At 48.6% G+C, this 17,771-nt stretch overlaps 1 protein-coding gene across 1 annotated transcript in view; it reads right to left on the reverse strand.

Annotated features, from left to right (window-relative positions):
- LOC138745484 (F-box only protein 22-like) overlaps window positions 1-17,488 on the reverse strand; it is a 28,495-nt gene extending 11,007 nt beyond the window's left edge. The window contains 6 exon segments of the mRNA XM_069902557.1: window positions 5,804-5,971; window positions 7,246-7,263; window positions 7,266-7,354; window positions 11,496-11,584; window positions 14,282-14,420; window positions 17,288-17,488. Of these exon segments, the coding sequence (XP_069758658.1) occupies window positions 5,804-5,971; window positions 7,246-7,263; window positions 7,266-7,354; window positions 11,496-11,584; window positions 14,282-14,420; window positions 17,288-17,397 (613 nt within the window). The 5' untranslated portion in view covers window positions 17,398-17,488.
- Window positions 17,489-17,771: the final 283 nt, after the last annotated feature.

The following is a 17,771-nucleotide window of genomic DNA, read 5'->3' on the forward strand; positions in this document are numbered from 1 at the left end:
CTGCCAGATGAAGTTTTGAATGCAGGCTCAATTTTAACATTTAAAAGAAATTGGGGTCTGGAGGGCTAGGGACTGGGTGCAGGTCAATGGGTCTAGACAAAACAAGAATTCAGCAAGGACTAGAAGCCCAAAAGGGCCTGTTTTCTGTGTTGTAATATTCTATGCTTCTATGGAAATGACTCTCTGAACTTGGTAGAGAAACAAAAACTGCACATGTTGGAACTTTGAACAAAGAAGCTGGAGTGACTTGGTGGTCAGACTGTATCCATGGATTAAAAATGGTCAATCACTGTTTCAGGTCAGGACCCTTTATTAAGATGCCTCTTTGGGGGGAATTTAAATTTTAGATTTAGTCATAAAGCACAGTAACAGGCCCTTTCGGCCCACAAGCCTGTGCTGCCCAATTACACCCAATTGACCTACAACACCCCGTACGTTTTTGAAAGGTGAGAGGAAACCTACCCAAACACGGGGTGACTCCTTACAGAGAGCGCTGGATTCGAACCCCCGGTACCAATCGCTGGTGCTGTAACAGCGTTGTGCTAACTGCTAGACCAACCATGCAGCAAGAGAAAGGAGATGCATGCACTTCAACCCACATCAGACACTGCCTTCTGTTCAAGAAAAGAAGTCAAACTTTACTTGCTTTCTCAAAATACTGAACGAGTTCACATTACTTAAGGCGTTTTCAGGTGGCCAATTGACCCGATGTAAAGCTGCATATTTTGGCAAAATGCGGCTGTGGGAAGGCCATGTGAATGCGCAGGAGGCACCTGCAAGGCGAGTTTGGTAACCCTCCTCCGAGAGCGATAATCCCCACGGCACAGTGCCCCCCCCAGCCACCTGAATGCAGCCGCCTAAAAGCAGCTGCATTCGGATGACAGTCAGCTGACCAGCACCTGACAGCTCCTCTCCCAGTCCCCACACTGTCGGGCAGCTGGCGCGGGCTGTCAGCGCGGAGACATCCCCACACTGATCCTGCTGCCCCGCTCTCTCTCCACTCACGAAATCAGTCCCCACACTGTCAGGCAGCCAGCACAGGCTGTACCCACACTGTCAGGACTGATTTCGGTAGTGGGGAGAAGGGGGCTGGAGCGGCCAGCGGGGGAGAAGGGGGCTAGCCAAAACAATGCTGGTTCCCGACTCGAGCGCCTCCTTCTCCCCCGTCGGCCACTCCAGCCCCCATAGTCACCCACCGGCCGCTCCAGCCTCCTTTTCCCCCACCGCTGCTCCAGCATCCTCCCCCGCTGGCTGCTCCAGCCCCCATACTCATCCACCGGCTGCTCCATCCCCCATACTCACCCGCAGGCCACTCCGGCATCCCCCTCCCCCCGCCGGCCGCTCCAGCCTTCTCCCCCCAACCCGCTGGCTGCTCCAGCCTTCTCTCCCGCCGGCCGCTCCAGCCCCCATATTCACCCGCTGGTCGCTCCAGCCACCTTCTCCCCCGCCAACGGCTCCAGCCCCCAAACTCACCTGCGGGTCACTCCAGCCTCCTTCTCCCCGCCGGTCGCTCCAGCCTCCTCCTCCCCGCCGGTCACTCCAGCCTCCTCCTCCCCGCCAACGGCTCCAGCCCCCATACTCACCCGCCGGTCGCTCCAGCCTCCTCTTCCCCGCCAGTCGCTCCAGCCCCCGTACCCCCCCCGCCGGCCGCTCCAGCCCCCGTGCCCCCCACCCGCCGGCACTCCAGCCTCCTCCCCTGCCGGCTGCTCCAGCTCCATGAGTGGGGGGAGAGTGGGGCAGCGGGATGTCCCTGCACTGATAGCCCGCGCTGGCTGTCCCAGCTGACAGCCAGCCATTCTGAATCAACAGCCCAAGGGACAGGAGCCAGAATGCGCTCAGATGCGCATCCCGGTGCAGCTGTCCTTTCACGTGGCCAGCGCCGCGCTTTCAACGCTGCCACCTGAACTGTAATTTCAAGGGCCGCTTCTGCTTCTTCAGGTGCATTCTTAGAGAAGAATGCACCTGAAAAAGCCTTTACAGAGCAATGTTGTCAAGATAGTTGGAGACTAGATGGAATTCCAATAAAATAGTCCCCAGGGATTAATTTAAAACTGACCAAATATTTCCACCATGCATTTAGCAGCTGTGAGGTACAATGCTTTCAACCTGTCCATTTTGGATGGAATTAGACTGTAGGCTGCAAACAGATCCTACCCCACACTCTCTCAAGAGGATGAATTCTTGCAAGCTGACAGGCCCTGATATCATACTTGGTAAGATACTGAAATCTGTGCCCACCAACGGGCCGGAATATTCACAGACATTTTCAATCTCTCATTGCTGCAGTCATAGGTTCCCACCTGTTTCAAAAGGTTATCAATCACCTGGTGCCCAACAGTAGAGTGAGCTGCTCAATGACTTTCGCCGAGTATTATTCACATCTACTGTAATGAGATGTTTTCAGAGGTTGGTCCTAGCCAGAATTAACTAAGTAGAGACCTGGATGTATTGCAATTTGCCTATCGCCACAATTGTTCCAAAGCAGATGCAATCTCACTGGCTCTCCACTCAGCCCTGGAACACCTGGACAATAGCAATATCTACATCAGGCTGCTTTTCATCGATTATAGCTCAGCGTTCTACACCATTATTCTCTCAGGACTGGTCAGCAGGCTTCAAAACCTGGGCCACTGTACCTCCCGCTGAAACTAGATCCTTGACTCTCTCAGTGAAAGTCCACAAGTCAGTCCAGATTGGTAACTATATCCCCTCCCACAGACAATCAACACAGGCACACCTCAAGGATGTGTATTCGGCCAGTGCTCTACTCCCATGTTGTTGTGGCGAGGCAGAATTCAAATGCCATCCACACCATGGTTGTCGGCAGAATCACAGATGGTGATGAGGGACATGACTGAGATAGATCAGCGAGTTGAGTGATGACACAACAACCACCTTGCATTCAACGTCAGTAAAGATAAGGAATTGTGGACTTCAGGAAGGGGAAGCCAGAAGAACACGAACCAGCCCTTAGCCAGGGGCCAGCAAGGTAAGAAACTTCAAATTCCTGGTGTTAACATCTCTGAATAACTATTGCGGGATTATTATATCGATGCAATTGTGAAGGCAGTATGCCAGCGGCAATATTTCATTAGGAGTTTGAGGAGATTTGGTATGTCACCAAAGACTTGGAAGTTGCTACAGGGGATCCGTGGAGAGCATTGTGATTGGTTGCATCTCTGTCTGGGATGGAGGTGCCGACGCATGGGATGGGAAGAGGCTACGGAGCGTTTTAAACTCGGCCATCACCATCACGGACATTACCGTATCTTTACAAATGCGTTATCTCTGTAGGTGCGCAATTACCAGAACCTTTTTAACATGTTGAAGTTATTTGAGCATCAGCTGGTTCTACATTAAAAAATATATATTTTTATTGTTTGCCAAATCAATCCAAATAAGAAATTGATTAAAAGAGAAGAAGAAAAAAAAACCTGAAAACTAAATCGAATCGACACCCTCCCTCTATCAAGGTAACCTTTGTTAAAGAAAAGGGTAATTGTGGATTGGATAGCGACTTCCAGACATCGGACAGAGAATCTCCGGGACATTAAAATTTATTTTTAATTTCTTGAATGGGATTATCGAAAAAAAAAAGCTGAAATAAATAACGAGCTCTAGTTCTTACCGACAATCCATTTCACTTCATAAACTTTGATATCCACCTGCCTTGATATCCAGGATGCCCCTTTCACGTGCCAATGGCCTTGGTGCATCTGAATTATGACAGAATAGATACAGCCTGATTTTGTTCTCTTCAACATATTATGAAGGTGCTCGACAGGACCAATTAATACCATTTGTGTGCGGTATATGCGTGCTATACGAGAACCTTTTTTTTATATTATTTCAATTTTCCATGCATTCTATCCCTATCCACGACAATTGCACTACTAGGAGTAAGATATGGTAATGCCCTCCATTGAGGACATCTTGAAGAGGCACCAGCTTCTATCATCAAGGACCCCCACCACCTTCTTCTCACTGCTACCATCAGGAAGGAAGTACAGGAGTCGGAAGTCGCCCACTCAACATGGCAGAAACGGCTGCTTCCCCCTCCGCCATCAGATTTCTGAACGGACAATGAACCTATGGACACGACCTCACATTTGACCTCTTTTGGACTAATTTTTTTTTAACGTCTTGTATTTACAAAATAAATTTCAACTTGCCCTGCACCGCTCTGCTGCCACAAAACAACAAATGTCACGACACACGTTCATGGCGATAAAACCCAATTCTGATTCAATGTCTGGACGAAAAGGCAAGTGTGGAGTTTTCCCCTTTACATCTGATGCAATCCACCAAGGTACCCGATCATCACCCTTTATTACCGCAGGACCCTTTTGAAATCTGGTGCTACATTCGCATTCGACTGGTTATCAGGCTCAGAGAGACGAATGCAATTAGATCCATTGAAATGTCTTATGAATGGAAATCAGATTCATGAACAATTTTCGCAGCAGTATTCATGGTTGATTTGCTGCAGTTCGTTCTCCAGGGATCTGATAGCTACCTTGTGCAAATGGATAATGAGGAGGAACAATTACCATATTTGATGGCATACAAGACCCACGGGCATATAAAACCACCCCCATTTTAGCAGGGAATATTAAGAATTTTATTTACAGGTAAGCATTTAATATTATTAAAATACAGTATAGCAGGAAAAAAATTTGGACAAAAGATGCAACTAGGACAACAGGAAAAATCTTTTTAATAATAATACTGCTGTAATTTACAAGAGAACACAAAAGCACCTCAGCTTTTGCAGAAAACTCTTTATAAAAGCAAACTGCTGCTGTAGGTCCCTACGCTGGTCTCTCTCCTGGGGTGGGGCGGCACAATGGCAGGACTCGTGCGGGGACTGACAGCGGGGCGCCGGGAGAGTCTCCCGACAGCCCGCCACCAGGCCGCACACTGACCCCATCGCCCCGCTCCCCCGACAGCCCGCAATGGTAGAAGGCAGTGATGCTCGTGAGCCACGCAGCCACAATGAAGACTCACCACTATCACCCAACTTCAATTTTGCATACAAGACTTGGGGGGGGGGGGGGGGAGAAAAAAGTGGGTCTTATGTGCATAAAATGTGGTATTCGTCAGATTTGATGTAAAATTGGCAAATTCATCCTTATTGCAAAAATTTGCATGGTTAAGTACCACAATTTTAGCTTTCCCAGTGATTCGTTTAAGTAAAAACACAAACTCAGCTGTACAAACTGTCTTCTTTATATAGCAAAGATCGAGGTACATCACCAACGTTTCGGGCTTGAGCCCTTCACCAAGGTGTGACAATATGTCGGCAAGCACCCAAACAAAATGATTGGGGGGAGAGGCAGAGGAATGAGCACGGTCTGCAGGTAGGAGGTAATAGGTGAAGAAGGGAGGGAGGCCACACCAGCAAACAGGAGGGGGAGGGCTAGCTCTGTGAATGGGGAGGGAATGTGGGGTGGAGAGCTAGGAAAAAGAAGACAAAGAGAGAGGAAAGGGAGAGAGAAACCAGAGAAGTGGATGTTAATTGATTTTCTGTCTAGGCACTAAACTGGATGGCATGAGCCTGTGTCGCCCAACAACACCCAATTAACCTACAACCCCTGTTGGTACGTTTTGAAGGGTGGGAGGAAACCCATATCCACACAGGAAGAATGGTCAAACTCCTTACAGACAGCGCCAGATTCAAACTCGGGTCACTGGCGCTGTAACAGTGTTGCGCTAACCGCTACACTAATCGTGTCACCCCAGTTTCAAACCTCCTTCAAACACATTGTCACAATTAACACCACAGAAAGGAGAGGGTACTTGCCTGCTGCTTGGAGTTTCTTTTGATCAAAGGTGTTACGTTTATAATCCTTGTTGGACAAGTGGAAGCATTTAACAGTCACACCCTCAATTTTGGGCAGAAGCAAGGCAAATCCTGCATTTCCATCTTCTACCTCAAGGGGTCGCTGCTTGGCACTTCCCATAGGAGTGTCTGAAATGCAAAGGCACCCCAGTAATAAATTTGTTATCACAAAAACTCCAATAGAATCCCCATCATTTAGCACCTACAGAGATCGTCGATGTTGAATATGCGAATTTTCCAACTGACTGAGACAGATTCTTACAATGCCTAATTAATACACCGTGTGAAAGACAGGCAAAATGTAATTTGAAAAAGATCGTAGTCTTTAGTTATGTCAAGTTCACTTTAATCAAGTAATTCTGATAACTTACAAAATTTAAAGTTGAACCTCAATCACTGGTATTGTATCAGTGTTGCGTTAGCCGCTATGCTAACCATCCCTCCATGATAATTACCCTCCCCCCCATTGATTACAGATAAAACTTTACTAATGAACCTAATAGTAATAAAGACTCTTCATCCTGGGCGCTGCCCATCCTGCCGGCTCCGACTCATATACTCGGTCAGGCCCTAGACACATTCTAACACATTCCTTGCACTGACAACCCAACTCACCTCCACGCAGGTGTCCCGGACAAGCCCTTGGCGCACCCCTCACACTGACAACCCGACTCACCTCCATGCAAATGTCCCGGTCTGGGCTCGGCGCAACTTCTTCGCGCTGACAACCTGGCTCACCTCCACTCAAGTGGCTACACCAAAAAGAATGCACGCGCATTCGGGGCATTGCTAGTTCAGTGGGCCAAACCCACGCATGTCCAACGAAGTCACAGCACTCCCCCACGGGGTCCATCCTCCCAGTCATATTTATTTTACTTTTTTTGTTTGAATTTCCAGTTGATTGAATTCCAGATAATGGGGATTCTACTGTATTTAACTCAAACTCTTAAAATAAGATTTGGCTACTCGTGTTTTAAAAGCTTCCCTGCAGAGCACGAGATCAGCGGTCAGGCCAGATAGCGAAATAATAACAAATCCATGGGCTTGGAGTTGAACAAGATTGGGTCATGTTTTCTGATCGTGCACATGGAACAAAGAGTCACCCACAGACACATTCAGCATTCCTTGGAGGAAACTAGGAATTGACAGCTAAACTTATCAAAACTGAATTTAGCGACTGATAATTTCATCAATCCTCGCCATTTAATACAGTATCTGGCACCTAAGGGGATTGGTAGATGCTGGATAAGTTGCGTGATTGGTGAACTAGGGATGCCAATTTAAACTTTCATTTTTAACCTATTTATTTTCCGCAATTTTTTTGCCAGTTGTTTGAACTCCGGATAACGGGGATTTTACTGGACTTTAAATTGCCGCATGCAATACAAGGCAAAGCCACTTACAGACAATTCCAGGCAACCGAGTCCTAATAACTTGCATTCTGCAGGCAGTAGCCTCTCAAATTTTGTTCCTGCTTCTGCATTATTGGTCTTCTTTGAGGATTCGTTTCTTCTCGCTGTGGCAGTCAAATTAGAAGAAAGAAATTACCTAATGTATGTATCCATATAAGCAACCGTATGGCACATCAATAATAGGTTATATTATGCCACTGTCAAGAAAAACATAAATCAAGCAACAACAAAAATAAGAGAAGGGCTGTAAGTGTTTTCCTTCCCTTGTGGTCTCAAAACTGATGCACTAAGAGCTGACATTCCCTGAATTTGGAAAGAGTAGAGCAGTGGGTGTCAAATTTTTCTCTCCACTCTGTGATTAGTAAGGGACTACTTGAGGTGGTATGTGAGTGGAAAGAAAAACTTTGACAACCACTGGTATAGAGGAACCTCGAACTGCATCACATGTAGGTGGCAGACTGGAGTGACAGAAAAGACTGACAGACATTGTACAGTACTTTTAATGCTTTTTCAGGATGTGCAAAGCACACACAATGTATAAATACAATGCTGGAGAAACTCAGCAGGTCAAAATGTACTTTATCTTGCAAAGATAAAGAAAGATACATAGCCAACCTTTTGGGCTTGAGCCCTTCATCAAGGTATAACTCACAAGCTCAAAAGTTGGTCATGTGTTTTTGCTATACAAAGTACACTGTTTGACCTGCTGAGTTTCTCCTGCACTGTGTTTTTACTTCAATCACGGTGCCTGCAGACTCTCGTGTTGTACTTCAGGTGCACAAGGTGACGTTTGATCAGAGGGCAAGGGAATAAAGTAGCTGAATGATGAAAGGATGAGACAAAGGAGGATAAGAAATGGTTAGTTTGAAGCTTAGTCCTGTTATCCTGTCTCTGAACCATAACTGCAATGGAATTAAAAATCATTTGTAGTTTTTAACAATTTCATGATGTTTCAGAATAATTTACAAAACTGACATACTCCTTGAAGAGGGGCCATTGCTAAAACGGAGGAATTTCTTCAGCCAGAGGGTGTAAAATCTGTGGAATTTGGAGGGGATGTCTATGGTGTATTTAAGGCAGAGATTGATAGGTTCCTGATTAGTTGGGGCATCAAAGGTTATGAGGAAAAGGCCGGGCAATGGGGCTATTGGGAAAAATGGATCAGTTCATGATTAAATGGAGGGGTAGACTCGATTGGCTGAATAGCCTCTTTCTGCTCCAATGTCTCATGATCTTAAGACACCCAATCTATTCACAGCAATCATGAACAACAAGGTGCTAATTGCCTGATTATGTCCTCATGACATTAATTGAGGCACAGACACTGACCAGGACATCAGAGAGAATTCCCCTGCTCCTCTTTGAAATTAATGCGATATCCCCAATGTAATCTTGGATTCTCGAGATTGAAGTCCAGGATCATCAATAGGTCAAACTAAAAACATTGCCCAGTAGCCAGAGCCAATACCCAAAGCACAATTAAGAGTAATCGATGTTCTGGTCCGTGGAAACGTGGATGCTGCATGGCCTGCTGAGTTCTTCCAGCACTTTTATGCATCGTTGAAATATTAACATCAGATTTTCCACACATTAAAACATGTACCGTATATGTTGGTGTATAAGTCAACCCTCTTTTTTCAGCCTCATTTTAAGGGTTTTATCATATATCAGGCGTATAAGGCCGATTTTGAGGCGTACAAGTCCATCCCCAAAATCACAGAGATCGATCTGGTGGGCGTTCGCAGGAGGAGACTCCATCAAAACGATGAAAGTACGAAGTGAGTTTTAAAGTAAAACCAACAACTGAACTGCTGCAAGAAAATTTCATATACTTGAGAAGTTGGTAATAGATTGGAGGAAGAAAGACAAGACTTTGAGAAAAATACCAGAAAGGCAATGTTAGATGAGAAGAGGAATCACTCATTGGTAAGAGTTGGAGAATCACGTTGCAGAATGGGCACGTGAACAAGAGGCAAGATTGCTACATAGTCGCCTGAAATAAAATAAGAATATTTACACTGCAAAGTCGCACCCTTAATTCAGTAATGATTTTGAAGCTACAATAGGCTGGTGTAACCGTTTCATGAAAAGGAAAAATCTGATATTACAACAAAACAAAAATTGCGCAGAAACTACCAAAAGATGGGGGATGTCACATGATGATGTGGGATTAAGACGCAAAAACCTACTCTCCTCGTATTCAGTTAAATTGCTGAAAAAGTAATGAACTAGTTAAACAAACTCCATTAATCTACATAACTCACGAACATGGGGAAAGGGATAAAACTTACCTGTTCCACACAAAGAGAAGCAAAAAAACGATGGAAAGACCTGCAATGACTCTGGAGCCAGGGACTAGAGATTTTGCTGTCCCCGAGATGAGTGGGCAGCGGCTGCAGCGAAGTGCATTGTATACCCGGTCGAACGGGATGATGGCGCTGAAGGAGATGAACCAGAAGTCACACGTGGGAGGCAGAGGTTTCATTTTCAGGCAGTGAACAGGATGATGAACAAAAAGGCACAAGTCGGGCCACTAATTTCCCAATTAAAGTGATTTAAAGAAATTAGAAGTATGAAAAATGATATGAAAGATTAAATGAAAATAGAAATAAAGTTACAGAGGCCATGAATATGGATAAAATAAATCAAGAAGTTAAAACAGTAAAAAATGTGGAACAAGATAAAGATAGAGCACATCAGATGGAAACTGTTTTGACCACGATGAATCAAAAACTTTGTCAAAAAGCAGATACCTTGGAAAATTAGAGAAGAAATAATATTAAAATAGTGGGTCTGAAAGGTGGGGAGGGAGGTGGAACAACAAAGATAGACCTAGCTTTTTTCAAAAATGGATTCCAGTAGTACTTGGACAGAACTTTGCGGGAGATATTGAGATTGAAAGGGCTCTTAGGACCTTAGAAGGAAACAAGCTCAAGCCCTTCATAGACCATGTGCGTGAGGAATGGATGTCGAGCGCAGAAAAATGGTTCACAAAAGGCGGGGCACTTGATGTGCTGTGTGACTTCGTGCTCAAGGCATGGGACAAAGTTAAAGTTGAGACTGGAATTAAATCATTTAAAAGGAGCAGTATCTCTTGTGCAGTGAATGGCACGTTAGATGATTTATTGTGGGACACTGGTGACAAAGTTGAAACCGCCTCATCAGACATGGACTGGGACCCATATGATGACAATTTAAACAGTGAGGGCATGGATGTGCATGCTGTCATCTTTGTCTCAGACAATATGATTTGAAGGGTTCAAAATGTGCTGTTTTCAATAAAAATTTCAATGGAAGTCTATTGTAGTCGGGATTTTTATGAGTCGAATGGTACACAGAATCGATTTTTTGAGGGTCGACTTATACGTCGAATCGCATGGAGTGGTTTTTGAGCTCATTTTAAGGTCTTCAAAAGTATATCTGGTGAACAAGTCGACATCCATTTTTGAGAGATTTTTTAGGGTTTCGCGACTCGACTTATACGCCAAAGTATCCAAGCTGTGGACTATGATTGTCCTACGTGTCACATACATGGCACTTGTGTTTTTGCCAATAAAACTGATGACCCCAACTAGCGTAACTACTTATAAAATCAGAAGCAACTTTATCCACAAAGTCATTACTCCAAATTCAAACCGGCTCATTTCAAATTCAAAGATAGCTGTTAGTGCAATGCTGTTATACCCATGCAAAGCACCAACGATCAGGACCGAGTTCGAATCCCACGCTGGCTCTACGTTCTCCTTTTATCTGGGTAGGTTTCCTCCGGGCTCCGGTTACATTCAAAACGTATCGGGGGCGGGGCATAGGTTAATGGACAGCACGGGCACGAGAGCAGAAAGGCCCTGTTACCATGCTTTTTCTTTTCTTTCTTTGGCTTGGCTTCGCGGACGAAGATTTACGGAGGGGTAATGTCCACGTCAGCTGCAGGCTCATTTGTGGCTGGCGTTGCAGCGGTTGCAGGGGAAAATTGGTGGGTTGGGGTTGGGTTTTTCCTCCTTTGTGTTTTGTCAGTGAGGTGGGCTTCTTCCAAGGAGGTTGCTGCCCGCCGAACTGTGAGGCGCCAAGATGCAATGGTGCAGCCGAGATAGGTAAACTGGTTGACCTTTTTATGCTCTATGTGCACGTTAAAAGTATAAATTCAAAATAGCAGCTATTGGTGCTCAATTGAATTAATGATTTTTTTTTCTGTGCAGATAAGGTAAGAACTTCCTACACTCATGTTTTGTTTATGTTCAAACAAATTACCTTTTTCGTCTACTGAAGTCTGCAAGTTGAAGGTGTCTGTGCCAGCCATGTAAAGTACGACCGCAGGCAATACGTATACCTCCTGTTTAATAGAAGGGTGCTATTAAAATAATTGGTCCAAACCCAGAAAAAGACATTTTTAAAATTTGTAATCAAAAAAAAAAGGAAATGCTTGAAAAATGGTTAAAACCAAAAGCACTGCACTCAGTAAGTCAGGCAGACTCTGTAAAAAGAGAAAGAGAGTTAACATTTCAGATTGACCCTTTGTCAGAACTTTGCAACTGATCCTTGACTTCCTCGTCGGAAAACAGCAGTCAGTCCAAATTGGAAACAATGTCTCGTCCTCACTGATTATCAACAGAGGGCACGTCAAGGCGCTTAGCCCAATTCTCTATTCATTATACATCCATGGTCATGGCCAGGCACAATTCCAATGCCATCTACAAATTTGCTGACAATGTCACAGTTGTCGGCAGATTCACAAGCGACAATGAGGGAGCGTACAGGAGAGAAATAGATCAGTTCACTGGGTGGTGTCACGCCAACAATCTTGCGCTCAACGTTAGCAAAACCATGGAGATGATTGTGGACTTCAGGAGGAACACAACCTAGTCCTCAATGAGGGCTCAGCAGTGGAGAGGGTCAAGAACACCAAATTCCTGGGCATCAACATCTCTGGGGATCTGTCCTGGAGCCTCCATGCCGATGCAATCACAAAGAAGGCCCGCCAGCAGCTATGCTTCGTGAGGTGCTTGCGGAATGTTTGAAATCCCCAACAAGTCAAACAGCAACTATGGAGGGGGACCTTAAGCCTGTCATGATCATCCTTTACCATTCCACTCTATGGTTTCCTCCATTGTTTCAATGAAGGCCAACACAACCCTGAGGAACAGCAACTCATCTTCTCTGATGCACCGTGTCACCATCAGGGCCCAATACTCAATTAGGTTATCTAACTACAAAATTAATTCTCCACAGACACTGCCTGATCTGTTGGCCATTTCCACCATTCGCTTTTTAGTTCAGCCACAGATCTGATTTCCAATTTATTGTCAGAGAACATACATGACATGATGTACAACCCTGAGATTCTTTTTCCTGCAGGCCAAAGCAGAATTACCACTTATTGATAGTGGAATAAAAAACTGGACTCAACATAAACATCAACAAATAAAGAAATATAAACAAACTGACTGTGCAATACAGAGAGAGTCCTAAAATGATACTAAGTCTGTCGTTGAGGAGTCTGATGCTGGAGGGGGGGGGCAGCTGTTCCTGAGCCTGGCGGTGCGAGTCTTGTGCCATCTATACCTCTTTCCTGATGGTAGCAGTGTGCTGGGTAGTGTGAATCCATGCTAATTGCTGTTGCATTCCTAGTAGCTGTTTCAATGGTGGGGAGGATTTTGCCTGTGATGTCCTGGGCTGTGTCCACTACCTTTTGCAGGGTTTTATGCTCAAGAGCAGTGATGTCCGCAGATGTCCACCAGATCTCTTCCCTCCTTTACCCCCACTATCTTAATATTATCTCTTCTACTATAATTTTCCAAGGAGTCCATCTTCTCCCACTTCCCCTCCCTTTCCCTCACCCACACATCCATCTCACCTTCCCTCTTTCTCCACTCTCTCAATCCTTTCCTCTTTCTGTCACTCTTTCCTTAATCGCGTGCTGGCTCACCAACAATGTTTTTCTTAATTTGCCCGATGGCCTCCCTATCCCTAGTCAAGGACATCAAGCCCTCAACCTCCTTTCTTACTCACCCTCCATCTCTATTCACATTCTGCCTCCTCCTCCTGATCTTCCATAGTCGTAGGGCTGAGGCTGCCTGTGTCTCCCGACTGTGAGCCTTTTCTTCTGGTTGCGCCGCTCCCGCGCCCCGCCATGCCCGATCGCGGCCTCCTCCTGGCCCCCCGGATGAATTGGCCTTACCAGGTGAGTTTTTCTTCTTCTAGCGGCCCGTGGCTCTTCTCCTGCCACCCCCTCCATAGGCCGGGTCGTCCTCAGGCCCTCTTGTCGCGTGCGCCCAATGACACTCCTGCCACGTCAGTTGCGGGTTCTCCTTTGGCCTCTTCGAGAATCAGGCTTGTTATGGTTGCCTTTGCTCACCCTTCTGGGTGAGCTCTCCTCAAGTTGGGCAGTCCGGGACTCCGTTCCCGCTGCCGACAGCTTCTGGGTAGATCCAAGATCGACCTCTCCTTCCTGATTGTGACGAGGTGAACCTCCATTATCCAATTTTCCTGAATTCATTATTTTTGGTCTTTTGTCCATTTTTCTTGTTTTTTCAATGTCTTCTTCCTTTCTGGGTGTTTTTTTTTCCTTGGCAATTCTTCCTTTTACTGTCTTTTATTTTCTGTTCTCTGGGTATCTCTAAAATTCACTTACTGCCCTTCCACCACCAAATTCAGAATCAACGTGTTTTTTTCACAATGCCATTAGTGTGTTGGGTCCAGGAAAGATCCTCCAATTTAAATCTCTCCACCCCTGATCTCCCAATGATCAAGTAATGACTGACAATTAGTAACTCAGCATGTCCTTTTATTTCTAGCTTTTCTATTAATCAGAGAGGTCCATAAACATCCAAACTAGCAGGGCAAATCCTGGTCTCAACGATCAAATTATTCCTCAACTGTAAACATTCTCTTTGCGACTTGCATTAACACGCCTCATTTTCTGTTTCTATCAAATTAAATCACGGTTTCTCATTCATAGAGCTGCGAAACAATTTTAACAACTTCTATCTTAATTTCCGATTTCCTATACCCAGTTTATAGTAGCGCATACCTCCAGTTCAACAATCATTTTCTTCACCAGAAAGTGCTCGTCGTCATCCTCGTATTCATGGCCTTTTGTTGCAATCCACGACGGCCTTTGGTGCGTCCGCAAGACTCTTCGCGCGCAGTCTCTCCACAGCCTGCACACACTGAGACACAAGAGGTTGATGAAGTTCAAGAAGGAACTGGCTTATTTTCAGTTTAGACATACAGCACGACAACAGGCCATTTCAGCCCACGAGTCCGTGCCGCCCAATTTACAGCCCATTAACCTACACCTCCTGTATGATTTGAACAGAGGGAGGAAACCCATGCAAACTCAGGGAGAACATACAAACTCCTTACAGACAGTGCGGGATTGGAACCCCAGTCCCGATCGCCGGTGCTGTAAAGTCATTGCACTAACTGTGCTGGCCAATGAAGGGGCTTGTTTGCTCAGACTGATCTAGACTGGGGCCAGGGTTTTCAGCAAGGTGAACTGGGTCACTGGCCACACTTTGAATGATTGGAAGGGCGAAATAAGGGAATAAGGCATGGAGGAAAGGAGACACTGAGGAGGAATCAGATGCCAGAATTATTTTTTTCTATGGGCCTCCTGTCTGACATAGTGATTGTCTGGGACTGCATTTAGTTGCTCCAACAGTGACCTGTTTTGCCAGCGCTGAAACAGTCCAAGTGAAGTATTACTTTACTTGTACATCCATGAGAGTTATCAACTACATCCTGTTGTGGCAACATTGGAGAGACGAGACAGACTGGGAGATTGCTTCGCTGAGCACCTTCGCTCTGTTAGCATCAGTGACTGGGATCTCCCAATGGGCGAACATTTCAATTCAGTGCCCCACTCCCATCCTGACATGTCCATGGCATACTGTCAAACCAAGTCCACCCATAAATTGGAGAAGCAACACCTAATTTTCCTTCTTGGCACAGTCCAGCCAGATGGCAAAAACATTATGCACTTTTAAGCTGCAGCACCTGGGACCCAGATGCGATTACAGGGGAAAAGGTGCTCCCAGCACCTTTTAAGCTGTGGGGAGGGATGGACCAACCCGGCGATTTAAGGAGGATCCCACCACCGCGATGAGTGACGCGGTACACACAGGGGAACTTTCGGTAAGTCTGCCACGCCCCCACCCCCCCAATGGCTGTCAGTCACCCCCTGACCCCTCTCCTCTCCCTCCCCCCTGCAGCCGACCCTTCTGCCCCCGTGGCAGCAACCCCTCCCTCCCCCCAATCATGGCAGACACTTCAGTCAGGGTTTCCCTGTGATGCCAGTGTGCAAGTGGAGTAACTTTATCGGCCATGGATGATTTTGGAACCCGCTGACCAGGTCAGAACCTTTCAAGCTGCCTTGTGAGTGGGGCACGAACCAGGCAAGTTGCCCAGTTTGCCCCATTTTACAAGGTAGCTTGAAAGTGCCTATTAATTCTCCTGTTTCTGTTAGCCTACTCTCCACTCTCCTCTATTCTGTCCTCCAGCTCTCCACCCCTTCCCAGAGCCATCCCTGGGGTCCTGGGGGATCGGGGAGGGGATGGGTGGGGCCATAGGGTGCATAGGATCCAGGAGTCTGGGAGGTAGGGGGAAATGGGGGCCCTAGGGCTTGAGTCCCAGCAGCTCTAGGGGGGTGGGGGAGAAACCATGGGCCCAAGGGGGGGGTAGGACACTGGGATTGGGGCCCTGGGGTCCCTAGAGAAGGGTGGGGGATTCGAGGGGTAAGAGTGGGGGACCCTGGGGGGTGGGAGGAAGGGGAGGATTGGGGGAGCCTGGAGGGGAGGAGGAGTGGGGAACCATTGGGGGGGGAGGAGTGGGGGACCCTTGGGGGGGGAGGAGTGGGGGACCCTTGGGGGGAGGAGGAGTGGGGGACCCTTGGGGGGAAGGAGTGGGGGACCCTTGGGGGGAAGGAGTGGGGGACCCTTGGGGGGAGGAGGAGTGGGGGACCCTTGGGGGGAGGAGGAGTGGGGGACCCTTGGGGGGGAGGAGGAGTGGGGGACCCTTGGGGGAGAGGAGTGGGGGACCCTTGGGGGAGAGGAGTGGGGGACCCTTTGGGGGGGGAGTGGGGGACCCTTGGGGGGAAGGAGTGGGGGACCCTTGGGGGGAGGAGGAGTGGGGGACCCTTGGGGGGGAGGAGGAGTGGGGGACCCTTGGGGGAGAGGAGTGGGGGACCCTTTGGGGGGGGGAGTGGGGGACCCTTGGGGGGAGGAGGAGTGGGGGACCCTTGGGGGGAGGAGGAGTGGGGGACCCTTGGGGGAGAGGAGGAGTGGGGGACCCTTGGGGGAGAGGAGTGGGGGACCCTTTGGGGGGGGGAGTGGGGGGCCCTTGGGGGGGGAGGAGTGGGGGACCCTTGGGGGGGGAGGAGTGGGGGACCCTTGGGGGGGGAGGAGTGGGGGACCCTTGGGGGGGGGAGGAGTGGGGGACCCTTGGGGGGGGGAGGAGTGGGGGACCCTTGGGGGGGGAGGAGTGGGGGACCCTTGGGGGGGGGAGTGGGGGACCCTTGGGGGGGAGGAGTGGGGGACCCTTGGGGGGGAGGAGTGGGGGAACCTTGGGGGGGGAGGAGTGGGGGACCCTTGGGAGGGGTGGAGTGAGAAACCCTGCGGGGGGGGGGCGAAGGAGTGGGGGACCCTGGGAGGGGGGAGAAGGAGTGGGGGACTCTTGAGGGGTGGAGGAGGAGTGGGAGACCCGGGAGGGGAGAAGAGTAGGGAACCATGGAGGAGGGGGGGGAGGGAATCTTGGAGGGGAAAAGGGACCCTGGGTGGGGGGGAGGAGTGGGACACACTGGGGGGAGGATGAGTAGGGGTCCGGGGGGGGGGGGGTCGGTGAAAGAAGAGTATGGGGGGGCCTAGAAGTGGGGGAGGGGGAGACCCTGGGTCGGGGGTGGGGGCTGCAGGAGGTGTGGAACCTGGGGAGAGGGGGGCCTGGGACCTCGGGGCGGGGGGACCAGTAGCCCTGGGCCGGGGACCTTGGGGTGGGACGCCTGGGGGGGGGGGGGGGGTGGTGGGGGTCGGGGGGGGATTACCCGGCGCTTCTCTGCAGCGACTTGGTCGGCAGGAAGCCGAGGATCAGCTCCACCACCTCGGCGACGTTGCTCAGCACCGAGCCGCCGCTCTTCGAACCACTGTGGTCCATGGCCGCAGATCCGGCCTCCGCGCAGCCGCACCCCCTCCCACATCCGGGCCTCGAACAGCGGGCTGCGCTTCACCCGCGGGGGCGGAAGTGCCGAATCGGCAGCCATTGTGCGGGGCGTCCACCCCCTCCCACATCCGGGCCTCGAACAGCGGCCGGAGCGTCACCCGCGGGGGCGGAAGTGACCAACTCCATTGTGCGGGGCAGAAGTGTCAACCTCCATTGTGCGGGGCAGTCAGGGTTTGTCATCAATGGTTGGAGGGAGGGGACATCTTCCATCCACCTGCTCCTCGTGTCCTTGTTTCAGCATCCCTGGTGTCAGGCAGAGGTGCCCATATGTCATATAAGACAGCATTTCCCCCTTGACCTCACATAGA

This window comes from Narcine bancroftii, chromosome 11, assembly GCF_036971445.1.
Source record: "Narcine bancroftii isolate sNarBan1 chromosome 11, sNarBan1.hap1, whole genome shotgun sequence".
Lineage (NCBI taxonomy): Eukaryota > Metazoa > Chordata > Chondrichthyes > Torpediniformes > Narcinidae > Narcine > Narcine bancroftii.